General features: G+C 45.9%; 1 protein-coding gene across 1 annotated transcript in view; it reads left to right on the top strand.

Annotated features, from left to right (window-relative positions):
- LOC138520182 (uncharacterized PE-PGRS family protein PE_PGRS54-like) overlaps positions 1–26,182 on the top strand; it is a 28,534-nt gene extending 2,352 nt beyond the window's left edge. Inside the window, exon 2 of the mRNA XM_069632658.1 lies at positions 24,736–26,182. Coding sequence (XP_069488759.1) covers positions 24,736–26,182 — 1,447 coding nt within the window. The remainder of the gene's footprint in view (positions 1–24,735) is intronic.
- Positions 26,183–27,278: the final 1,096 nt, after the last annotated feature.

Here is a 27,278-nt window from a genome sequence, read left to right as displayed (position 1 = left end):
CCACGCCTGCACTTTACTCCTAGGCTGCAGGCGCCCCCCTCGCCCCCCCCAAATCAACCATAGAATGCACCCTATAGCAACAGGATTGGGATCAGATGACAGGACACAATAAGAGAGCAATACAGGACTTAAATCTACATTAAGCAACTATCCAAAGGCAGAGGCTTAAATGCCAAGTTACGAATGCAACCAGGCAGGCAAGACCATTACCCGCGAGAAGTCTGCCAAGAGTAAGGGGTACAAGTGTGAGCTTTCACACACAGGGATCAATGACGAGCCATTCCAGGGTCACATCAGTCATAAAAGTAGATGAAGCCAATGGGGGATGCTTGAAGAACCCCATACATGTGGCACATCTCTCAGAACTAGACAACACACATAGTATGGTACAACAATTGGGCCCGATCACGAGATGGGCGGTAGCCCTCAAATGCGCCGGTAACAGTGTTACTGCTGCATTTAAGGGTGCGCCCAATATCGAGTCTGGCGTGTTTACACCCAGATCATGCCGGAAAAATGCCCATTTTCGACGCAATTACAGCCGGCGGTAGTTTTACTGTGTGGTAATTGTGCTGGAAATTGGACCCAGTGGGGAATGGGGACTAGCAGTTAGCACCCAACCTGTTATCCGGCGTTAATATCGCCGGACGGGTGTGCGATAACAATAATAAAGTGGGGCGGTATCCCAGCCGGGATACCGCCCAACTCGTAATCTTGAAAGGTTGTTTTGTTTCTCAGGTGTAAATATAGCCAGAATGGAGCGCACGTCATTAAATGACAGATGTCATAGAATTCGATGTTCTCTTTTTCTTCTGCTCCAAGATGGTTCACAGTGTCTGCCATTATGATTGCACGACTGTGTGGACCACTGTGACCCGGAAATGCTAGCATTCAGGCCAGGCTGGGTGCCGCAAGACTGCTACGCTGCGGTCGGGCGCAGTATAAATATTGGATAGCGTAACATAACACTTCAACAGGCTGGAGCACTCTTTCTAGACCTGTGAGACAGGGGTGTTGCTAGGTCTGGAAGAGATCTGGGGCTAAGCTAATGTCGGGACTGTCGGGACTCGGGGCTAGCTAGCCTTTTGGCTGTAGCTCCTGAGATTCTATCCGGGGCTACAACCAAAAGACCAGGGGCTATAGCTCCCTTAGCCCCCCCCCCCTTGCAACGCCTCTGCTGTGAGAGCACATGCATTGGTTCAGGCATGTAGAAATCTAAACGTGATTGTGATGTGTTTTTGTGAACTATTTTGGGGCTTTGGCACTTACTATATCACTTCATCATTATCACGTGTTGTCCCTGTTTTCAGGATATAGTTTCAGTTTGTTTCCTGCAGTTGGAGAGGGGATTTACACAGATAGATTCCCTCTGGCCCGTTGAGTTGACCGTCTTATTCCTTGCTCGTCACCCATGCTTGATGTGATGCGAGTTTTCTTAAAGAATGTTCCAGTCTTGGTCGGCTTTTGATTCCTCTTCACTGGGCGATTTCCCTTGTGCCAATACATTTAAATATAATTGATATGATATGATAGGTTATTTATAACGCGGTTAATACCCAGAGGTTTCTATGCGTGGAACCGGGGATCGAACATGTGGTGCTCCGTGTTGTCCTGCTTCCAAGGCGAGCATGTTGCCCCTGAGCTATCCTCCCAAGAAATGGTGTACATTTTCTTGATAGTAGCCTGTGAGAGATCGGAAGTAAGGCTCAGACACAGGGGGTGGTATGTTTCTTGCATGAACTTTTATGAAATGATAAAAGGGGTGGAACACGGCCTCTCTGTCCCTAAAGCTAAGAGGGGTTTCCCCGCCTCAAAGGAATATGGTGAAATCGTCAGGAAGTTCGAAAGTAAAAGGGTCCGTCAGCAATATCCAAGAAAACCTACTGCTGTGCCTAACACGAATGAGCCACCCCAGCGGTGTAAGGCCATGTTAACTGTGTACGACTAGTCTCTTCTTTAAAGTAACAAGTGTTCTTCGTGGTTTCACTCAACAGAAAAGTTCCCAGAGCTACTGGTGGCAATAAAGTGATGCAAAATAATGTTCCAACGACTAATATTCAGTGCTCCAGAAAGATACAGAGTTCTCCATAACCCTGGTTCCGGCTTAGCATATAACATCAAGAAAATGATCTCCTTTTCTTGGTAGTGTTTTTTTCTTTCCTTTTTATAAGGCAACAATAACTCTTATTTTCTAGGGGTACTGTTTTGCTGCCCCTCTTGTTGCTTTGCTGTCTGAGGGAGGTAGACTTGGTTTACTTTACTGTCAATTACTGCCAATTTTATTGCCCAAAATCACTGGAATGAGGAATGTTACCCCTCCTCTTACGCGTGCATTTATTCCCTGGATTTGGTTCTCCAGTAGGCCGGGTTTACTCTCCTGCCCAGCACCACTTGTGGGAACAATTGCTCAACTGGTGTTTGCTGAGGTATTTTTTCAGGGTTTCATTTCACCTCTCATCTGCCATTTACAGCATTGCCTCCGAGCCCCAGTGTTCCCTCCCGCCCCACCAGTACCTTCTTCTTTCTCGCCTTGTTGTCGTCTCGGCTCAGGAGGATGGGACGGGCCCTTTTTTCTCTAGGTTTCCCCTGCCAATGCTTGCACCAGTCGGCAACGTTTCACAGAGAGGGTCTTTCCTTCCCAGAGTCTCCGGTCTAGCTAGGCAACCGCAGGATTCAGGAAACTCCTCTGCGCTTCCCGGCATCAGCGGCTACTCCAATCAGTAAAGGTCCTGTGGTGCACACCTCTCCTGTTGTCTCCCTGATGTTCTGTTCTCTCCAGAGGCCACATAGCTGTCAAACACCTCCTGGATCACTCGTTACCATTCCTCAGTTTCTGCATGTTTCCTTTCGTCACTCCACTTCCACGGCATCTCCTACTCTTGCTACTACTGCTGCTACCTCTTTCTTTTTATCTTTGTCCTTTCTCCCTTTTTATCCTTTGACTACTTTTGTGTCCCAGAGGACAACTAGACCGTGGAAGGTGGCTCTCCTGCTCATTCCTCACTTCCTCGCAGGGCCTCCTCCTCGTCTCACTTATTCCATGATTACTCCCCATGAGACCTTTCTTGTTCTTCCTCGTCGCAGTGGTGTCCATATGGGTAATGGGTTCCAGTTTATTTGGTAAGGAACCGGAACAAGTTTTGGGGCATTCATAAAAATACCCTGTTTCCATCCTTCCATCCTATAAGAAGGGTTTCTACCATCAGGCTATAGGGGAGATGCAGTGACCCCATCGGGAGAAACGCAGTATCCTTCCCTTATAAACAAGTAAGACCACATAATTCCTGAATACTTAATGGATGGTTGTCATTTTATAAATTCCTCCCATTTCAGCATCCAAAGAACCCTTCCTCCAAAACATTATAAGCAGAATAACATGAACACCTCAAATACACATACTTTACATTTAACATCTTGTTACTCTGATGTTTTTGTTCCCGACAACAATCCTATGGACTAGAACTCCCACAACGCCTCAAGTACTGAGACGAGGAAGAGGAAGAAGGACTTAGTAGGGATTGAAAGAAACCTCAAGTCAAATAAGCAGGCTGGTAGTTATGGTGCAGATCAGCTGCGAGGCACATTTAAATATGGCTTGCTGTTTCAAGTCAGCTTTAGCGAGCAGAGCAGCAGTGCCGGAAGCAGAATCCTGAGTGAAGGCAGTCACATGGGAACGAACCGTGCAGCAGAAGGCAGAGACTTTCAAGCTGTGGATTGTCAGGCTTCCTTACTGGAGTGGTGGGAGACCTAGGGAAGCATGGCAGGCACCAGGGAAGAACCACTCCAGAGCCGGCAGCAGATTTGATGCTGTTCAGGGAGCGGTCATGCAGGAAAACAACAGCTTCGCCAGCAAGTGAACGCAGTGCCGGTGGGGAAGCTGAAACAGGATCTGCAAAGCAGGAGAAGCTCTTCCCGAGTAAGAACTTCACCGCAGCCACATGCCACGAGTTGGAAAACACAGGTGCCTTGGCCCAATAATAGTGGGACCCCGGGGTGTACCGACAGGCACAGAAACAATTGAAGGTTAATTTTGAATATCGCCCAAGTAAATCAGAAAGACTGAATTTACACAAAAACTCATGCATTAAATGTCAAGATGGGGAAAGTTGGGAAAAAGGTTATTACAAGCAGATAACTTAATGAAGAAGTTAAAAGCCAGAATTTGTACAAATCCCCATATCTGACATGCCAATATGGGGAAAGTTGGAACACATATTGCCACAAGCAAATTAACAAGAAGTTAATATACACTCTGTATAGAATGATGAGTATCGTGCCCAGGACCAATCAGCAGTTGTCCTGCAATAGTTAGCACTGTTGAAGCAACTCTGGTGCAGATATTAGGATTATCCAAGCCCTGAGCCCTCCAGTGTCCAAGGAAGACAAAGCGAAACAGCACTCGCCCTCAAGCACTCTTCCGAATGCGTGTGCATGTCTCCATATCTGAGATGCCAATATGGGGATAATTCAAACAAGCAATATCTAAAGCCAATAATGTATAGACAGTGCAAGAGTACAACCGTGGTATACTGAAAGACTGAGAGAACATTGGAAGAAGTCCTGGTGAGCAAAGTACATCAGGCAGTTGTCAAACTAGAAATTATATCGTGCCTCCTATTGCTATGAATATATGTATATTGGCCTACGCCAAGCTGCTAACAAGCTGCTTATAAACTACATGTGAATAAATTCGCATTTCAAGGTCCTGACCTTAGAAACCATGTAAACTGTCATTTTGGGTCAAGCTGCCATTTTAGGTTTTCTTTCTCTATAAAGTCACCATGTGAGCTAAAATGGTAGCCTATGTTATTCAGAACAGAACTCAATTGTCATCACCTCTGTACAGCCAATGTATAACTTGCCTGCAGGCCACTTGTTAGGGTCATGAGCTGAGACCTTGTCCTTCTGCTGACCTGTGTGCAATGGATTACCTGTATCACCGAAACTGATCTATAATTGAATGAGAACACCTACTTAACTATATTGTATAAATTAAGTCCCACATTGTAATGTTAGGCCTAGAGCATACATTATTACCATTTCTTCTTGTTAATGTATAAACCTAAGATGAACTAGATTTGACCTGTCAAGGGACCCTAGAGCAGTAACTTATTTATGGAATGGTTAACCTGAAGAAAGGCTGGACAACAGGCTGGAGAAATGTATAAAAGCCTGACTGTTTCAATGAATGTTTGCACTCACTGAGCACACCGAACCACGCCGGAGTTCGCTGTGTTGTACTGAGGGTCGATAGCTATCTGAATTTTGTTCTGTTCTTTTGTAACTGGATTCAGTATAAAATAAAGTGCTTTGTATGTTCCTTTGTAACCTGTGTTTGGTGTGTTTCCTTTTTGGTCACCCTGCCTCATATTATTTCCTTGTTTTCACAGTTGGCGCCCGGAATAGGGACCCTCAAGATTGATGTCGGATTATTGAAGGTTGACGCACGCTATCGGACCGGGATCGGACGGTGTGACATAACGGGCCCGACTGAACGAGACGTGACACCTCAACAGCGCTGCACGATCCGTTCCCTGGACGATAGCCGTGTGGTCTGAGACGGCATCTTGACGGCGGGTCAATTTTTTGAGGCGGGCAAATTTGCCGAAATCACCATACACAAGGTAACATTCGTTAGGTAAGTCCTTTGTAAACCGATCGGTCCTCCTTAGGTTTGGTCAGGTGAGTCGTTACCCGACTCTTAATTCAACCCTGACAATTTGAATTTGGCGCATTGTATCTGCAGACACAATTATTGACCAGGTAACACCGAGTATTTGAGAAATGCCTGTGAAATTGTCTAGCTGCTTTAGGGCATTCTTCCGCAGCGATAGACAATCTTTGGAATTTAGCCGTCCGGCACCACAGGAGGGGTCACCGGCATGTACTATGTACTGTAAGCATGGCATTGGAAGTGTAGTATTTAATAAAATTTGGCACAGACAAACCAGACATGCCTCCGAACTTCAGTGGCCAGTCAATGGTAGTTTTGAGATCCCTCGTATTGAATATTTAGAGTAAGTCTTGTTAAAAAAGAAGGCCAGACCTGCAGCATTTGATGTTGCAAAATTGGAGAAGAGAAGCGTTGCAGCAGCTTAAAAGTAGGGAAAAACATGTGCACCGTCATAAAACAAATGCTGAAAAGGCGTTGTTATATAATCAGGACAAACAGTCTGAGTCGGTTAGGAATATGGACAGGGCTTTCTCACTCGGTATTCAGAAAATCTATCCTTCTAAAGATCTTCATGTTTCTGATGAGGTTATCGACAAATTGTTAAATGAACGAAGGCCTGGTGCCTCTGCACCACCTCCGTATGTTCCTCTTCCTCCTGCTGTACCTCTTCCTGCTGTTATTCCTGCTCTTCCTGCTCAACCTGTTGTTCCTATTCCTCCGGTTGTTGTTCCTCCACCTGCTCCTCTGCCTCTTCCCATTGCACCAGTAATAGTACCTCCATTGAATTTGCCTGCACCCTCACTCCCAAGTAGTTCTGTACCGCTTGTAGTTGATCAGGGTGCGGGGTCGAGGATTGTTACTCGTAATACTGTTCCTACAGAAAAGAAACAGGATTTGTTTGCATGGGCTAAGCAATGTATGGAGAGAGATGATCGAGCTAATGTTCTTGCCACACTTTCTAATATAGATAATTTTCCTGAGAAAAATGTTTTCATTGAAGGTTTAGGGATTCATTTATGTGTAATGTGGGGTAAATTAAATAATGCAGACCTCCCACAAGGGTTGAGGGACCTGAATACTTTAGCGTTTTCAAGAGACACTGTGGAGAAGGTACATGAGCATGTTGAGAGGATATTTGAGTATAGAAAGGAGTTGGAAAGGTTACGGAATGAGGATGACGAAGAAGAAAGTATGTATGTGCAGAAACGATTTCTTCCGTGTCGTAAATCGACATCTGAGGAGGCGCGAATTTGTACAAAAGATGCGATTAGATGGATTTCAGACATATCGATAACTCCAGTTGAGGTATATGACACATACAGTCAATATACGCTAGAAATGCAGAGGAAAGTGATACAGGTAATGGAAGAGTACCTGCAGGATGAATGTTTAAAGAGAAAGGTTAGTTGTCCCACAGAGTTATTGAGCATTTATAAGAGAGCTTTTTCACTTGACACTTCTTCAACTGCTTTAGCGCTCGACTTAGCTCTGTTGCTTAGTAAGCGTTGGAAGTTGGCTACATCTCAGTTGTCTATGAGAGAGGTTCCTCCGACATTTGTCCCAAAGGTTGAGATTCCTGCTAATGCTGCAGCAGGTACACCTGCTGTGGACATTCCTGCACATTATGTATCGCAGTTTGTTCACGACCCGTTTTCACGACAGGAAGTGAATACTATTAGACAAACTATTCCTGACATTAGGAAAAATCCGACAGGGTTCTATAAAGAGATAGAGTCCGTTTTGCAGTCCTCAGTGTTTACCCTAAGCAACATTGATTTGCTATTCCCTGTACTCCTGCCTGTAGATTTGTGGAAACAAGTTAGAATTATAGACGATGTACCAGGGTTGGGAGATACATGGGCTAACATAGTTAGGCTTGATGGGGAAAGGCCAGCTGGTGAGAGACCACCTCAGGTGATACTAACTTTGCCTGACAGAATCATTGCAAAACTGAAAACTATAATCCCCGAAAAGAGAATTATATGGGACAGGCTTACGGCCTGTGTTCAAGGAAAATCTGAGGGTGCTACCGAGTTCTTTAATCGGTTCGAACAGGTATTCTCGGATTTCAGTGGACAAGACTTAGGCACAGAGTCTGGGAAAAGATTATTTGTGGACAAATTTGTACGTGGATTGCTGCCTGACATCCAATCACAAATTATGTCTTCTGAGAGCGCTTGGCAGGAGAAATCCCAATCAGAAGTACTGCACATGGCTCAGTACTACGAGAACCGTGTCAATAATGAAAAAGATAGAGTCGAGAGGAGAAAAGGTGATTTGAAGGCTAAAGTATTGTTACAGCAAATTGTTAGAGGCCCCAGAGGGGGTAGTTCTTAGATTAGAGGTCAGTATGTTCCACAAGGGAATGTGCCCTTGGGTCCTGTGAATATTAACCAGTGTGCCTATTGTTGCCAAGAGGGTCATTGGCGTGCACAATGCCCTGTCCTTCGACAGAGGTCGAATAACACATTTGGAAATATGGGTAGACGATCCAGAGGTCACCCGGGTGTAGGGGGCCCTGGTAGAGGCCAGTTTTCGCAGGATCCCAAACAACCTTTTTCACAGGATAATCAGACTTTGAGTGTGGATACTAGAAACATATTTGATCATCCTTCTGCTGCATATCTATCTGAAGAGCTTCCTTTTGATGATATTTTGTTTCGTTAGGATTGCCCGAAGCAGTGTTTGGAACCTACACCTATTCCCGTTAATCAGAAAGGTCCCTACTTTGAAATGGTAGTGGGAAATAGGAAACATCATTTTTGATAGACACTGGAGCACAGAAGTGCTCCATTGATCATTCTCGGGTTCCAAACATTCCACTGTCAGGGCAAACCAATGTTTCTGTAGGGTTTTCTGGCACACCAGTTGTTTGTCTGGTTTCTTCACCGGTACCTATTTCTTTGGGTCCCTTTACAGACCACTGTCAATTTCTCTTGACTTCGAATTGTGGAGAGAATTTGCTGGGGTTGAATCTGTTGAAGGAATTAAATGCGGTAATTCATTGTTCTTCTGATGGAGTGCGTTTGACGATTTCACCACAGCAATGTTCTGTTTCGCAATTCTTGACTAGACCTTTGCCGCCAGAATTCAGTAATGTACCAGAGTGTTTGTTTGTGGGCAGTTGATGACAATGATGTCAGTGTTTTGCAGATTGAGCCTGTTAAAATAGTTTTGAAACATGGAATTAAGCTGCCCCGTATTCCACAGTATAAGATCTCAGTTGAAGGCGAGCAAGCTTTGAAGAGCATTGTTTCCGATTTTGTGCATCGTGGGGTGATTGAGGAGATTGCAGGAAGTTTGTGCAATAGTCCGATTTTACCCGTGTACAAAAAAGGTGATAATGCAATTCCATTTCGTTTTATAATTGATTTACGTGCCATTAATAAAGTCGTCGCTCCGCAATTTCCAATTGTGCCTGATGTGACGACAATATTAACCATGATTCCAGCTATGGCTACTCACTTCAGTGTTGTGGACCTAAAGAATGCTTTCTTCAGTATTCCTATACATGAGGATAGTAGATACTTGTTCGCGTTCACCTTAGGGGGACGCTCATTCACATTTACTCGTGCACCTCAAGGTTATACTGAGAGTCCTAGTATTTATAGTAGGGCTTTGAAAGAGCAGCTTGATACCCTTGGATTGCCCCCTACTTGTACGTTGCTTCAATATGTTGATGATTTGGTTTTAGCCGCTGACTCTGAGAGCTCTTATAAAGAGGGCACTGTGTTGTTGCTCATCCATCTAGCTAAGCATGGTCACAAAGCTTTGCTTAAAAAGTTTCAATATTGTTGCCAGGAGGTCGCCTATTTAGGCTATCTCCTGTCAAAGGAGGGAAGAAGATTGACACCTGAAAGAATAAAACACATTTCTGGCATGTCTGTCCCAAATACACAAAAGGAAGTTAGAGCCTTGATAGGTATGGCTTCTAACTGTAGGTTATGGATCCCAAACTTCTCACTAGTGATACAACCGATGTTGGCCTTGACGAAGAAGGGTATTTCTTCGCCATTTCCATGGAATACGGTGCATCAACATTCATTCGAGTTGCTCAAGACTGCATTATGTTTGGCGCCAGTTTTGGGCACACCGAACTATGAGAAGGCCTTTGTGTTGTTTGTGCATGAATGTGATGGATGTGCTTTGGCTGTATTAACGCAGGAACATGGAGGGAAGAATAGGCCATGCGGTTACTACTCTTCCGCCCTTGATCCTGTTGCATGCGCTTTGCCAAGATGTTTGCGCGCTGTCGCTGCTGCTGCTGCGTCTGTAAAACAGAGTGAGGGAATGGTCCTAGGCCATGATTTAACCCTGATGGTGCCTCACTCTGTAGATATTCTATTGAACAAAACCCAAACGCAACACCTCACTTCCGCACGACTGACAAGATATGAATTAATCTTGTTTGCTCCCCACATTCAAATTAGGAGGTACTGCGTTCTTAATCCGGCTGAACTCCTACCTTTCCCGCAAAATACTGTTTGCGGTGACGAAGAGTCACATGACTGCCTGTATACTACTGAACAAGATACAAAAGGCAGAGTTGATTTGAGGGACACTCCTTTGGATAACCCACAAGGGGAGCTGTGTTGTGATGGCTCCTGCTTCAAACTACTAGATGGTACATCCACAGCTGCTTATGCAGTCACTACATTGAGTACGGTTGTGGAGCCCAAGAGAATTACGCATAACTCTGCGCAGGCCGCAGAGATTATAGCATTGACTCGAGCTTGTGAGCTTTCCGAAGGGCTAACAGTAAACATATATACTGATAGCCAGTATGCCTTTGGGGTGGCTCACAACTTTGGGAGACTTTGGTCAGAGAGAGGGTTTTTAACTTCGCATGGCACCAAGATCCAACATGGCTCCCTGATAGTACAATTGCTTTCAGCGCTTGCGCTCCCTAGTCAGTTAGCAATCATTAAGTGCACAGCACATCGCAAGATTATAGATGATGTAGGGAAAGGTAATGCTTTCGCTGATCAAATAGCTAGACAAACTGCCTCTGATCTCTTCACGGAGATGTATGTTTCAAGAGAGACTGTAGATGCCTATGCAATGGATAAGGGTGTTGGGTCTGTACGGGATATCCAAGCCGATGCCACATTAGAAGAATCCAAGAGGTGGGCTGAGGGCTTGGGGAAACTCGATGATGATGGGTGTTGGGTGGACATGGTTGAAGGGAAATGGTTGCTTCCTAATGCCTATATAGTAATGATGGTTACCATGGCACACGGTCCCACACATGTGTGCGCTCAACAGATCACGAGAATGTTAGAGAAAGTCTGGGTAAATGATAAGATTTCAAAAATTGCCCAGCATTATGTCCAAAATTGCATGATTTGCCTACAACACAATGTGGGAAAGGGGACAGCAACTCCAAAAGGTAGCTTTGGGCCTCCTTCTGTCCCGTTTGAAGTGATTCACTTTGACTTTATTGAAATGGAGTGATGTAACAATCTAAAATATGTCCTTGTGGTAATTTGCGCCTTTAGTAAGTGGGTCGAGGCTTTCCCTGTTAAAGACGCTACACCATGACCACTGCAAAGACCATGTTAAAGGAATTCTTCCCACGGTTCGGTTTGCCGAGAGTTATCTGGTCGGATAATGGTCCACATTTTATCGCTGCTGAAATTCTACAGATATGTACGGCATTGCAAATTGACAAACGATTCCATTCGGCCAGACATGCTCAGAGCGCGGATTAGTGGAAAGACACAATGGTATCATAAAAAACAAGCTCGCTAAGACGTGTGCCGGCACCAAACTAAAATGGCTGGACGCCTTACCGATCGTGTTACTTTCAATGTGGACAACCCCTCAAACTAAGACTGGGCTCTCTCCCTTTGAGGTTGTAATGGGGAGACCTGCTAATATTTGGGGTTTGCCTAAAAGCTGCGCATTGCGCGACGTAGATAATGTACTTCTCTCCGACTTTTGTAACCAATCGACTAAAAACCTGTTTTCAATTTATCACCAGGTGCGAGAGGCATTGCCGGTGAGGTACGAGGGCCCCGGTCACCGTCTACGACCAGGGGATTGGATCCTCTTTAAATCCTTCGATAGAGTGTCTTGCCTCACACCACGTTGGAGGGGCCCCTACCAGGTGCTCCTGGTCACTCAGACTGCGGTGCGGGTAGGAGGACGTCGCCACTGGGTCCACTGCAGCCACACCAAACAGATCCCACACCCAGTGCCATACGATACAGAAGATGCAGAACCCCTTTCCGACATTGAAACCAACGTACCCGAAACGGCAGACAGTGGAGAGAGAGTATCGGAGGTCGTTCCGGAAGTTGTAAGGCCCGACAAAACGGCCATCTTGCCTCCTTGCTCTCCCACTGCATCGTATGTGGATCATCCATCTTCTGATCCAACTTCCGTTCACTCGCCACCTCCTGTGGGAAGTGACGACATCCTGTCTGCTGATTCTTTTGCACCGGAAACTGTGAAGTATAATCTCCGTCCAAGGAGATAGGTTTGCAATACGGCTCTTGCTGTACAATTGAAAGAATTTGAGGGCTTGCCTTTTTTTTGGCCCAATTGCATAAAGGGTTCTGCTGGCTAAGGGTTGTGGGAAAAGACATTAAGAAGACGCGCGACCGGAGTCACCAGCAAACTAACAATTGGTGTTTCTCGATTGAAGACGACAATGCCCGCATCCGCTACCATTCGTACTGAACTTTTGGACAAAAATGTGACTAGGAGAGACAATGAGCAGATATGTATGGGGGCCCCGAAAACGTTTTGTTGTCTACTGGTGATAATCACGGGACTTTTAGTAACTGTTGGTTGTGGGTTTTGGTATTTGGAGAGAATGTACCCTTTGAATGATTTCCTACCTGTTGAAAATATAACTGTTGTTCCCACTCCTTCTGTGCAACTACATACCTTGTCACCTAGAGATCTTTTGCATAGACGGAATTATCAAAATAACACTCTACTTCTAATTATGAATGCTACCCATGCAATCTTTAACAGAACCAATTGTTGGATCTGCTCGCATTTACCGCAACATGGGGATAAGGGGCTAGGTTGGTATATTCACCCTTTACCTTTGACAACTGCTTGTTATGCTTCACTTAGAGCACTGTTCTTTGGCCGATTGAATGATAGCATCTCGGGGAACTTTGATGGCACTAATTTGAATAGTTTTGAGAAACGTGTTCTGACACCCCTGGGATGCTCGCTTTTCGCAAATAGGAGTAAGCTCAATATTGCTTCTATTAGGCCTTCTGATAGACTGTCTCGTCCTTTCCAATCTTTGATTTCCTTTAAAATGGCTCCGATAGGCAATAAGGATGCCGTGCCTCCTTCTTATACTGTTAACCATAGCCCCGATTCAGTTTCTTTCTGCATCCAGAGGAATGGCACCCGGTCAATGGGAGATTTTAAAGGTTGTGCCAACGTTGCAAATTTGACTGGGGAAGACAGACCTTTGTATGTAGGCGAACCTATCTATTTTGTTTGCGGTAATGTAGCATTTCCATGGTTGCCCAGGGATTGGCAGGGAACTTGTTATCTAGGAATCCTGTTACCTGGGGTGTTTATAGCAAGTACTGTAGAGGTTTCGAAGGCTCGTCCACGGCGGGACGAGAATGGCGACACTCCAGCACAGGTTTTAGGAGATGTAGCAAAATCATTCCTTCCATTCTTTGGGCAGATAGCGAATTCCGAGGATATCAGGAAACTAGCGAGAGTACTGGAGAGAACCATCAACCGGACCACAGATATATTCTATAATATGACTTTAGAGCAGAAAGCGATCAGATTGGTAGCGCTTCAGAACCGGATGGCATTACATGTCATTCCAGCTGAACATGGTGGAGTATGTAAACTAGTGTGGTCCGCTTGCTGTGTTTTCGTACCGGATTCCTCCCCAACTATTTTTAAGGCAATACAGAATCTGCACATTCTTAGTTCAGAAGTGCATGTTCCCGAGGGAAATTGGGATCTTAGTGCTTGGTTCTGGGACTTCTTGCGGTCTTGGGGTTGGAAAGTGCTTTCAGTCTTGCTGATTATTTTGGGAACTCTGCTATTTCTTTGTTGTTGTATCCAATGTCTACCAAGTATATGTTCAATGCTAGGGGGATGTTGCGCTCAGGCGATAGGTACAATAGGACATAAAGTGTATGCCTCTAAGGAGTATGTACTGAAAGAGATCTTAGTAAAAGATCTAATGGCGATAGATATTTCTGACAGCTATTCAGGGTGTATGGACGATGACACATGGAGTTATTTGCAGGGAGATCAGAAGTAGTTTAGCACTTGGCATAGGCCAAAAGGAGGGTTTGTCAAACTAGAAATTATATCGTGCCTCCTATTGCTATGAATATATGTATATTGGCCTACGCCAAGCTGCTAACAAGCTGCTTATAAACTACATGTGAATAAACTCGCATTGCAAGGTCCTGACCTTAGAAACCATGTAAACTGTCATTTTGGGTCAAGCCGCCATTTTAGGTTTTCTTGCTCTATAAAGTCACCATGTGAGCTAAAATGGTAGCCTATGTTATTCAGAACAGAACTCGATTGTCATGACCTCTGTACAGCCAATGTATAACTTGCCTGCAGGCCACTTGTTAGGGTCATGAGCTGAGACCTTGTCCTTCTGCTGACCTGTGTGCAATGGATCACCTGTATCACCGAAACTGATGTATAATTGAATGAGAACACCTGCTTAACTATATTGTATAAGTTAAGTCCCGCATTGTAATGTTAGGCCTAGAGCATACATTATTACCATTTCTTCTTGTTAATGTATAAACCTAAGATGAACTAGATTTGACCTGGCAAGGGACCCTAGAGCAGTAACTTATTTATGGAATGGTTAACCTGAAGAAAGGCTGGACAACAGGCTGGAGAAATGTATAAAAGCCTGACTGTTTCAATGAATATTTGCACTCACTGAGCACACCGAACCACGCCGGAGTTCGCTGTGTTGTACTGAGGGTCGATAGCTATCTGAATTTTGTTCTGTTCTTTTGTAACTGGATTCAGTATAAAATAAAGTACTTTGTATGTTCCTTTGTAACCTGTGTTTGGTGTGTTTCCTTTTTGGTTACCCTGCCTCATATTATTTCCTTGTTTTCACAAAGTGAGCCTTTGGGGAAGAGATGCCTGGCAGGAGAGTATGCCAGGGGATCTGCAAGACCCATAGTGGGTTACCTGGCATAGGAAAGGAAATGGCATTGTGAATAGATACCTGGCAGGAGAGTATACCAGGGGATCTGCAAGACCCAGAGGGGGGATACCTGGCAGGAGAGTATACCTGGTGATCTGCAAGACCCAGATTGGGGGATACCTGGCAGGGGAGTACACCAGGTAATCCTTCTAAAGTATAGGAAAGGAAAAGACATTGTGAATAGATAGCTGACAGGAGAGCATACCAGGGGAGCTGGAGAGTTTGCTGAAGGGTTTCTGGCAGGGGAGTATACCAGGAAGCCATAATTGAAGCATTTGTTGTGTAAAAGACCATTTTTGCCATCCTTGAAGTGTTTGTTGTATACAAGAGACACTTTTGCCAGCTTTGAGAAGTTGTTGTATGGAAAAGACATTCCTACCATCCTTAAGGGAACATTGTTTGGAAAAGATACATTTGCCATCCTTCCTGAGTTACACTTTCGCCATCCTTCCCGAGTTACATGTTCGCCATCCTTCCTGACTAACACTTTCACCATCCTTCCTGAGTTACACTTTCACCATCCTTCCTGAGTCACTCCTTCGCCATCCTTCCTGAGTTACACTTTTGCCATCCTTCCTGAGTTACACTTTCACCATCCTTCCTGAATTACACCTTCGCCATCCTTCCTGAGTTACACCTTCGCCATCCTTCCTGAGTTACACTTTCGCCATCCTTCTTGAGTTACACCTCCGCCATCCTTCCTGATTTCATCCAGGGGAAGGGAACCATCCTCTGGTTCCAAGGACGTCTTCTTGGAAGAAACCATTTTATCTCTTCGATATATTTGCTTTACTTTTGAACACGTTTTGGCTAGACCTAGATCACAGACAATTTACCTTACACTTCTTAATTGTTTCATTTCTAGTGTTACGCTCAGATATGTTTCGGACACAAGGACAGTTTACTTAATGTTGATGACAAGACACCGACTGATCCTTAGTTTTAGTTTCCTATGTAGGGAAACTCTCTTTAGGATAGGGACAGAGAGGCCTTTATACAAACCTTTTCTTTTGATAAAGATGTCTGATGTTGAGAACATTTCGGAAAATGTTTGTCTGGGTATAGTGACCCAAACAGCTGAAAAGACCTGTGTGAATTCTCACTTCTTTGTTGTTTGAGTCTATTATGATTAATTCGCCTTTTTTTAGTACAGAATGAAATAATTCTGTGATTCAAAATAGTTCAAATATATTTGTAGATGTGTTAGTCCAAAGAAAGAAAAGGCCTATAAAATCAAAGTCCAATGCATTTTGGTCCTAGTGATCATCTTCATGGAAAATTTCTAAAAAAATAAATATGTACAGGAAATCATAATCAGTGCGAATTCTTTAAAAAGGTTTTGTTGAGTTCCAAAATATTCTCATAATTACCAGGCTTTTGTTTCTTTGCTTGGCATTAACCTTATTGTAACATTTTCTGGTCTGGAGCCCTTGAGTGAATCTATAATACATTCATGTTTAACTCGATTTTATTACTACAATTTTCTCTGATTCAGATAAAGTATGTTGCATGAAGTGTTAAGTTCACATCCTACCTTGCTTGGTCACTGGGTTTCTCAAGGGTTCCTGTTCTGGTGCTCTGTATTTAAATATGCCACTGGTTGGGTGGAATTCCTAAGAGTGCATAGTTTCTATCTAAAGGGCCAGATATAATACAATACTGCTAAATATAATACATTCTTACCTTCTTAATTCTTTATCAGAGCATCCGCGGGACAACAGGATCACAGTAGTGCAACTGCCTGTGCTGCATGCTAGTTTTTATCTCGAAAGTGGCACCATTATGTGCAGCGTGATGGTATCATTGGTGTGATGATGTCATCGCGTGCCGGCGGCCATTTTGAATGGGTTTTGAGTTGCTGTATTACCGTGAGACACGTTAATGGATATGAAATTGTGACAGACATTTGTAATGGGATAAATCAAGTACTCATATGCTAGAATTTAGCATGAGTGTAGAATTATTTGATTAGTCACAATTTTTGATTCACAAATAATCATATCTCAACAGTTCATGTTGTGCCTTTCCAAAATATTCAGGGTCCCACTAAGTTCAATTATTTGTGTTTTCCACTTAACAGTTAATGGACTACATTAGGCATTGTTTGCGTTCTGTACTATATTCAGCATCCGTTGTTGGTCTATTGGTTTTGATTAGGAAAGTGGTGATTCCTGACCCATCTGCAACTGTGATGGATTCATAAATTGGCATCCTGTAGTCTGTGTGGTGTGTTAGTTGTGTCCCTTGGGGGTTATTTGTTCATAAACAATACACATATTTACACTCTTCATTCATACCCCCTGGATGCCGGGAATTCAATTTCTCTATCCAGTAGGTCTCTTTTTGGTTCAAGAGTTTGACCATGTTGCCACTTCCATTTCTTGCATGATGTTCAGAACATTACCACTTTATGTCTGCCTCTCATGTCTGACCCCTAACAATAAACACTTAAAATATGCACTGTGTACTTTTCAGTTGGTTTTTGGAACAGAGTGAATTTCTGCTTGCCGAGGTGATAGGTATTTTGTGTACTCAGTTGATGTGTTCACAGATCACTCAAAGACAAAGAAAATGTAACGATTGGATATTTAGTGGTAAACCTTTAAGTATAATCCATAAACCGCCCTTATGTTCAAGACTAAAGTAATTGCATGTCGTTGTTATGCCCATACCTTCACCTAAAGATCCAACTCGACATCATCCGTGATAACAGTGGTCTTGTCATCCTCCTGTTACTAGACCTCTCTACAGCCATCGTGCTTGTCGACCACAACATCCTCTGCCACCGTCTCATCTCCAACTTTAACCTCTCTCCAGAGGCAGCCAATTGGATAAAGTCTTTCCTGAGCGAGCGAACCTCCAGGGTGTTCGCTGGAGCCCGAAGCAGCTGACCCTATCCCAGTCTCATATTGGGTCCCACAAGGGTCCTGCCTCCCCCACACACTGTAAAACATGTACACTAAGCCCCTTTTCGATCACTTGGATAGTCTAAACATATATAAGTCAAGTTATACAAACTCTAATTGTTAGTCACATTATAGCAACCTATCAGGGTACATGGTTGCAATGCCAGACACGTAAGGGTGACCTATTGGTAGGTCAATGTCAGGATTTGTATCCGTCAATCACATATACAAATATTAGAATGTGTTTTTTTTTTATTTGTATTTTTTTTGTGTTTAGGTAGTAAAAATAAACGGGGGGTTTAGGGGAACCCCCCCATTAAAAAAAGACATTTTTTAAAAAACACATTCGAATGTTTTTTTTGACATTTTTTTCCGACATTTTTGCAGTCGACTTTTTCACTATAAACCAAGGGCAGCCTATATCAAAACAGTAATAGGTCCCCGACGTTTCGGCAGATTTTACTTGATGAGCCTTCTTCTGTGGACTGAGGAAGGTCTCCCTGAAGTAGGAACATATAAGGAGGCTCCCGTTAGTGAGGATGTACTTTGCTGTGCTGGTTAAGTATCTACAGGACATTTAAAAAGTAGTAAATACTACTGACACTAAGGTTAATTGGAAGGGGCATGGCAAATAAACAGTAACCTTCAGTGTTCTGGAATCTCGGTCTCTCTGTGTGACATGATTTCCCTATTTTCTTAATGGCTGGATAAAGTTGGGGCTTGCTCTGCTGTGCCAGTGCTGTGGGATAATGAATTGAGCAGAGAATTAGGGAACTCTTGCATGTTTGTTGAGTTCCAAGTCATTTTAATAAAGGAGGTAACATGGAATGGAGAGTTACCGTATTGTTGGCCGGTTGTGAGTAAGCTGTGTAGCTTCTGGGCAAGCAATCTGCAGATGTTGGTCTGCCATCAGTGTGCCAAATGGCACAAAGGTGATGTCGAGCAGTCTAGTCAGTGTGTCCAGTCAATTAATGGCCGTAAAGGAGAAAGAAAGAGGTCCTGCAGGGAAGGGTCTAAATTTAGATACGTTTTTACGAGTGTATACAATAGTGCAGCTAGGGAACCTATCTGTTTGCTTTTCTTACCTATTCAATTCATTGAAAGCATCTCTGTGTGAGACTTCTTGGTAGTGCGACTGTTCGCAGCTTGTAACGGGCCGCTAATGAGAGAGAAAACAAGCTGTGCCATACGCAGAAGTGCGCTTGCGTCGGGCTGTGTTGTGTTATTGCTCTGTGCATGTGTACTGGATGCGCGTCATGTTGCTATGGTGAAAGCTGTATGTGCTTACACGGCCGTGGCTTCTCTGGAGCGTGACGTATAAAAACGTAATTGTTGCAATAAAAGGCTCTTAGCAATGGAAAAGTCGGGCTCCATTATAAGCAAGGTCTAAAAATGTGATGGTTGCAATCGGTAGATGGAAGTCCTCGAGCAGTATGGGTGATGTAAAAAGCACCTGACTGTATGAAGAACAAGCTATATAGCACTAAACAGAACAGGCTTAACTGTATAAGAAGCCCAGTACATAGTACATCAGGTACTGCTGTAGTGCCAAACAATGGTGTGTAGGTAGGAGGAAGTACTATGGGGAAAGTAGTATGTGTGCAATTTTGTAGTGAGTCTGGAATAACGTATCTACATCAGCAGGAAACAGGATAGGGCCACTGTGTCATCTGGGTAAGGAATCTAACCATATGGGCCATAGGGTTCTCCCTCATTGGGATATTGTATTTAGCTTGAACATCCACCAGGTCTCCTTGTGATTGAGGGCACTGGTGGTGTTGGAAGAGGAGGGTACGGTGTCCAGGACCCACCATAGCATGTCATCCGGGCTATGCTGGAATTCCACACAGTGGGTCACTAGGGGGGCAGCTAGAGTTCTACATCTGATTTTGGACCTATGCTCCCCTATTCGTTTGTGGACGTTTCTTTTAGTTTGGCCTATGTATCTCAGCCCACAGGGGCATTCTATCGCATAGATAACGTTAGTAGTTTTACAATTTGAGAACTGTTTTACTTTCCAAATTCTATCTCCAATTAGAAAGGAGGTCATTTTTCTTGTAAATCTGTAGCACGTGCAGGTCCCACACGGATGGTGTCCTATGAGCTCTCTCATGTTCCACGTGAGTGATCTTGTGTTCCTTTTGCTCATTCTAGCATTGGTAAGCATGCCTTTCAAGTTCTTGGAACGTTTGAGTGCCATCCTAGGTGGCTTTTCTTGTGGGAGGCTAATTGTACCAATGCCAAAATAAACCGGCCTCACTCTAGCCAGAGCTGTCATCGGCAGCAAATTAGACCATTGCAATGCCATACTCGCAGGAACCTCCTCCAAAAATCGAATTAAATTACAGATGATCCAAAACAATGCCCTTAGAGCTGTATGGGGCCTGAAACGCTCAGATCACATCTCATTAATCAGACGCAAAGCACACTGGCTTCCTATCAAAGCTTGCATTGAGTTCAAAATCTTATACATCATGCATCGATGCCTATAAAAAACTGCCCCTCACTACCTCAGCCACCGCATCACCAAAAAGTCCAGCCAAGCCAGCCTGCCCTCTTCCTCCTCGACCTAACTCACCACCCTTATATTCCCTAGAAAAAGAGCAGAAGGAACAAGCTTCACTGTCATTGCTCTCACATTGTGGAACTCCCTCCCACCCACCATCAAAGAAGAACCATCCTACCTGATCTTTTTCAAAAAAGTAAAAACTGCACTATTTGACAAATATGCCTGATACTCTTCATCAGCTGTAACCAAACACTACCATGTAACCTGTAAGCGCTCTGATTGTGAAACATGTATCTGTAACCAAACACAACCCTGTAGCCTGTACCATAATTTCTAGTGCTGTGATACCTCTTGGTCCTGGGCTCTAACAACAAATGAATAAATACCATCTGCAAACGTGAAGATGCTATAGAAGGTCACCCAAAAAGATATACTGTTCATGAAGACAATAGCAGAATTTGGGGCTACTCTTGCCCCCATTGCTGTCCCTTGGATTAAGCAGTAGAAGGCTTTACCAAACCTCCAAAAAGTATTCCAGCGCGCCTTCAAACAGTTGGGAAAGGAATCCATGCTGAACCTCCTCTTGATTAGGTATCCAATATTTCTCCAAGAAAAATAATTGTATAGACTAGAGGCTATTTTTTAATGTCACCCACATGAGTGTGTCCCTAATATTGGTTAGTGTCTCAAGACTGTGGATATACTGTGTGGGGATCTATGTGATCTCCACGCCACCCATAATGTCGACTTTCAAAAAGCCAACTACCATAACAGCGCGGCACAGTGATCACATAGATCACTGTGCCTCGCATCCCCCTACCCACTTACCCTGACTGCGGCACAAACAGAAGTGTGCTACCATCTCTCCTCTATCCCTGCAGTGTCAGTTCTCTCCCACCAACGTGGGACTGAACTGGCACCGCAGGATCCTTTTTTCTTTTTTTCAATTTATTTTTTCTTTATTGTCCCATGCTTCCATCTAATGGAAGTGGGAGACACCCCCACAACCCCTGACCTCCATTACGCTGACTAAGGAGAGTGGGGGACACCCCGGCAACTCCCACTCCCCTTGGTCGGCGTAAACTGAGTCGCCATTTTGGGACTGCGCAAAGGTGCAGTAATAGTACTGGTCGCAGTTTTTAGGCAATATTCTTGTACTATCCCCTTTGTGGTATTCTTTGGGTGGGCCTCAGCTTCCAGTACTGAAGGCTCGAGATCAGTTGCGAGCCAGTGATCAGTATGCCGCTGAAGGTTTATAAGCATAGATGACTCTTCTGGAGAAGATGGACCCCCCGGACCATGTGCTGTTCAGCCAAAAGGAAATTAAAGTTTATTTTAGAAATCCACCTGTGATTCACAACGGCTCTCTAAATTGTTCCAGTTTGCTTTTATTCACATCCATCAGATGAACGCTTATGCACAATGTGACTTCCATTTTCCAGTTTAATGGGACACTCCAGTGCTGGTGACCCTAAAGGTTGTCTAAGTCAAGCCACCAATTAACTTAAGAGCACTGCAGTACAGTGTGCCATATCCACAACCATGAAGCACAGTGGTCCATATGCATAGCATTACTATGAGAACAATGCACTGTAGTCCACCGTATACAAGATATTACCACAAGAACCCTGCCCCACAGTGTGCTATGCCACAGCATCACCACAGAGATTCTGCACTGGAGTGCACCCCATGAACGGTGTTATTAGTGAACACTGCTCCATGTCAAAACCAGAGCAGAGTCTTTCGTGTGCAAAGTGCCAATGCACTCTATTTCTCCTGTGGTAAAATCGGATTATACCGCACTCAGTCCACAGCGCAGCCAGGGCGTTACCGCACTAGAGTACCACACCATTGCTGTAGCTCAGAGTCCCAGCCCAGAAAAATGCCTTGTAGATTAATCAGGGAAAAGAGAAGGAGGCGGAGTTCCGAAAGAAGTCAGGGATGTAAAAAGGTAGAGAAGAGAAACAGAGAGGGTCAAAGAGAGATAGCGAGAAAGAGTGGAGAAGAGGGGGTGTACGGGGGTGCAGCAGAAAGAGGGAGAGGGAAAGGAGAGAAAGGGTGAGAGTGGGAATAGTGGAGAGGGAAGGCAGAGAAAAGAAAGGGCGAGCCAGGAGCCGAGGAGGTCTGTAGGGCAAAGAGCGAGTGGAACAGAGAGATGGAAAGAGAGGGAGGTGGCGGAGGCAGTGAGAGATGCAGAAAGATAGAGAACCGAGTGAGAGAGGAGGGAAAGGGATATATAGAAAGCAAGAGAGAGAAAGAAAGAGTGTGTGTGAGAGAGAGGGAGTAGTGGTAGGGAGTGGTACAGATGTGGAGAGAAGCAAAGAGAGAGCAATTCTACTGTGTTTTCAAATGTTTTTAGCTGTAATGTTGCTGCACACAACACAAGTGTGAGGCCTGTGCTATGCTGTTGTACTCTCTCCTGATCCAGGGGGTCTGTCTGCGTGTTGGGGGGTGCTGTCTGAAGTGAGACATTCATTCTGCCTTGGCGTCCAACTGTTTCTAGTGGTACTTGTTGCATAAAACCACAGAGGTTTGGCCTGTGCTGGTGTGGTTGTGGACTCTCCTGAGATGGGAGGGTCTTTTCCTTTCCTGTTCCAGCGGCTACCACCAACAGTCCTTCACAAGCCCCCCATCCCCCAGAAAACATGCTGATGCCTGCCCACTTTAGCACAGCCCTGTTGCCTTTCTTACTTCAGTGCCCACCCTGTCATCGATCCAGCCAGTCTGCTATTTACCAAGTAACCAGGCACCCATTTCTTTGCACAGAAGAACCCCGAAATCAGTGGGTGCTTCTTTGTTTGCTGAACATTTTCTCAATATTGTCCCCAGCTAAAACACGGGCGTAGAAAACAGCAGGAACCATTTGGGAACAGTTAATAAGCTGTCACGTGTGCGGTCCTCTGGGTAACGGGACACTCTATTCTCCCTCTCTCATAGTGAATAAGGCAAGTAAAGACATCAGTGATGGAGAGCCAGGGGATCATCAGAGCAGGTAGGGAGGCCAGAGAGTGAAACTCACAGGATTACAGCTCCAGGCGGCAAAGAGCTGCAGATCCAGCAGCAACGCAAAAGACCCCAGGTCCGCCTCATTCCTCCCCACCCTGAGGTCCTCTTGGCCCAGCCTAACGCCCCCTTTACTGTCCCTACAAGCAAACATCTCAATCAAAGAAGGAAAGGGGCGTGCTAGAGAGGCAGGGCGTGACTGCTTTCCATTCTTGATGGGCCCTTCACTCGTATTGGGATGGAGAGATAGAATTCATTCCTTTCTTAATTCTGCACAAATGCTGCAATAGTTACAGATATGTTATGATATGATAGGTTATTTATAACGCGCTTAATACCCAAAGGTTTCTAAGCGCGAACCCAGGGATCGAACCCGTGTTGCTCCATGTCGTCTTGCTTCCAAGGCGAGCACGTTGCCGCTGAGCTATCCTCCCGAGACAATGTGTCTGACCCAATAGTTTCTTGTTCTTGCTGTAAACTTCAAAGGTGGCGGTGGTGGTGTGGGAAAGTGCTGTCATATCTGAATAGAGTGGAGTGCGCTGAGGCCCTCTTTCAGGAGACACTCTGGGCCCTTAAGGAGGAGGGCAACCCACAAGAGGTTGGCTTCAGAGGGTGGTCTACCATTCCTTTGCCCCTATATTGAGAGGTGGAGCTAATCTTACTTGTGCAAAATGTACCTATTACTGTTATACAGGCGAGGCGTGAAGTGGAGGGGAGGTGTGTGTCTCTTGTACTGAAGTCATGTTGTGTTGTGATGTCCAGGGTGCCGGGCCCCAGCCTAAAGAGATCCGAGGGCAGGAGTCGCGTGGAGCGCCCACACTACTACAGAACCTGATCTGCGAGCATGGCCAGTTGGGTGTATAGAGGCTCCGACACTTCCGGCTGGACCTCTAGAAACCTCTGGTAGTCCCACAGAATGCAGGAAATTGTGAGATTACAAAGCTCTAGATTTCTGACCATGCGGCTGCGCCACTGTGCCGCGCCACGGGCCACACTAACTCAATCCTTAAATTGGTGCCCGGACAGCCCTACCTGCAGGACGATACCTTCAGAGAAGAGATGGCCATCACAATAAAAGGATTCATAAAGAATAACTGAACTGGAGAGGTGTGCGGCACGCCGATGTGGGAGGCCTTCAAGTGATAGGTGTGGGGTGCCTTCTGAAGGCAATGGGCTGGAAAAGGAGAAAGACTGAAAGAAATAGAGAACTGGGAAAGAGGTGAAACAGGCACCAGAAAAGGGAAACTCCTGAGGGACAGAGGGGCTATGCTCTGTTCAGACTTAGGATCAAATCATTTGAAAATGGGGACATGAGTGGCTGGCTTCTGGCAGACAGGCTCCGATGCTTGATGAGCGACCGGGTGTTAGCCGGAACCCGCTGGGAGCAACCACTATTATTCCCATTCAAGGATTAGAAAGGAATTTCAGACTTTCCATTGGAAACTATACATCCCAGAGCTGATAGCGGATACTGCTCGGGTGGAGGAGTACTTGGCGACAGCTGGGACTGCTTGGATGGAGGAGCAGTTGGCGACAGCGGGGACTGCTTGGATGGAGGAGCAGTTGGCGACAGCGGGGACTGCTTGGATGGAGGAGTACTTGGCGACAGCGGGGACTGCTTGGATGGAGGAGTACTTGGCGACAGCGGGGACTGCTTGGATGGAGGAGCTGTACTTGGTGACAGCGGGGACTGCTTGGATGGAGGAGCAGTTGGCGACAGCGGGGACTGCTTGGATGGAGCAGCAGTTGGCGACAGCGGGGACTGCTCGGGTGGAGGAGTACTTAGCGACAGCGGGGACTGCTTGGATGGAGGAGCAGTTGGCGACAGCGGGGACTGCTTGGATGGAGGAGCAGTTGGCGACAGCGGGGACTGCTCGGGTGGAGGAGTACTTGGCGACAGCGGGGACTGCTTGGATGGAGGAGCAGTTGGTGACAGTGGGGACTGCTTGGATGGAGGAGCAGTTGGTGACAGCGGGGACTGCTTGGATGGAGGAGCAGTTGGCGACAGCGGGGACTGCTTGGACGGAGCAGCAGTTGGCGACAGCGGGGACTGCTCGGGTGGAGGAGTACTTAGCGACAGCGGGGACTGCTTGGATGGAGGAGCAGTTGGCGACAGCGGGGACTGCTTGGATGGAGGAGCAGTTGGCGACAGCGGGGACTGCTCGGGTGGAGGAGTACTTGGCAACAGCGGGGACTGCTTGGATGGAGGAGCAGTTGGTGACAGTGGGGACTGCTTGGATGGAGGAGCAGTTGGTGACAGCGGGGACTGCTTGGATGGAGGAGCAGTTGGCGACAGCGGGGACTGCTTGGATGGAGGAGCAGTTGGTGACAGCGGGGACTGCTTGGATGGAGGAGCAGTTGGCGACAGCAGGGACTACTTGGATGGAGGAGCAGTTGGCGACAGCAGGGACTGCTCGGGTGGAGGAGCAGTTGGCGACAGAGGGGACTGCTTGGATGGAGGAGCACTTGGCAACAGCAGGGACTGCTCGGATGGAGGAATACTTGGCGACAGTGGGGACTGCTTGGATGGAGGAGCAGTTGGTGACAGCGGGGACTGCTTGGATGGAGGAGCAGTTGGCGACAGCGGGGACTGCTTGGATGGAGGAGCAGTTGGCGACAGCAGGGACTGCTCGGGTAGAGGAGCAGTTGGCGACAGTGGGGAATGCTTGGATGGAGGAGTACTTGGCGACAGCGGGGACTGCTTGGATGGAGGAGCAGTTGGCGACAGTGGGGACTGCTTGGATGGAGGAGTACTTGGCGACGGCAGGGACTGCTTGGATGGAGGAGTACTTGGCGACAGCGGGAACTGCTCGGATGGAGGAGTACTTGGCGACAGCGGGAACTGTTTGGATGGAGGAGTCCTTGGCGACAGACATCTTGCCGCTGCTGAAGGTGGAGGGTGATGAAACGCTAGAAGCACTGCTTACTCATCAGAAGATGGAGTTGGCCATAGTAGCCCTCAATGATGAGAAGACACTTGGCTCTGACGGGCTGCTGGAAGGAAGTGGCAAGGCTCTTGCTGAGTACACCTCACATGGAATACTTCCAAGCTCGATACATCAGCCCATTATTAGCCTCCTGCTTAATCCAAAAGAACTAACGCTAGGCTGTGGGAAATACAAGCCAATCAACCTACTGCACACTGGCAGTAGTGTGCCAGGCAAGATCTTGGCCCGGCATCTGGAGAGTGCTGCATGGATTAGTCCCTGAAAACCAGAGTGGGTTTCTCAAATGCAGAAATGTAAGGGTCAATATAGGGAGGCGCTACTTATCGTAAACATCAGCAGCCATCTTTCCTTGAGATGTTGACAAGGCTTTTGGCCGCATCGACTGGAACTATCTGTTCTCTGCAATGGAAAGCATGGACGTCGGTGACAGACTGAATAGGCTTCTGCAGCAGAGTCTGTCTACCTTGGTGATAACCACTGGTCAGATCTCAAGCCCCTCTGAGCTGAAGACAAGTTACAAGAAAAGGCTGTCCCTTATCACCTTTGCTATTCATCATGGCCTTGGAGCCCCTTGCAGCAAGTTTACCTGGTGAGGATGGAGTGGACCGACTATCGTTTGGGGGCTGGGCTGCAACAGAAGTGGTGGCTCTATGCAAATGGCCTGTCTCTTGTCGCCGACAGCTTAGCATTGTGTCTATCCATGATCAACTTCTTTGGGGGGAAGTCGGGGTAAAGCAACAATCTATCACTCTCCAAAATGTATCTCCGTGGAGATCTGAAGAATATGGATCGTGCATTGGCTGCACGGGGGCATGACTGGCATTGTACAGTGTTATATGGACTTCACGATAGAAGAGTTGAAGGCACTACTCAACAGATGGACAGGCGCTCAGGCGCCTCTCATTATGGGGACGGATTCACTTGATCACGAAGGTTAAATGCACCTTCTCGATGTTGCCCCCTCTTATACCCAGGACAATGTTTCAACATCTCAACAATCTGATGCAGATATTCCTTTGGCATGGTAGGATAGCGGGAATCGGCCTGAAAC

Source organism: Ambystoma mexicanum, chromosome 13, assembly GCF_040938575.1.
Source record: "Ambystoma mexicanum isolate Mex_15411 chromosome 13, UKY_AmexF1_1, whole genome shotgun sequence".
NCBI lineage: Eukaryota > Metazoa > Chordata > Amphibia > Caudata > Ambystomatidae > Ambystoma > Ambystoma mexicanum.
The sequence above is the reverse complement of the archived record's forward strand: the minus strand, read 5'-3'. Positions and strand labels throughout refer to the sequence as shown.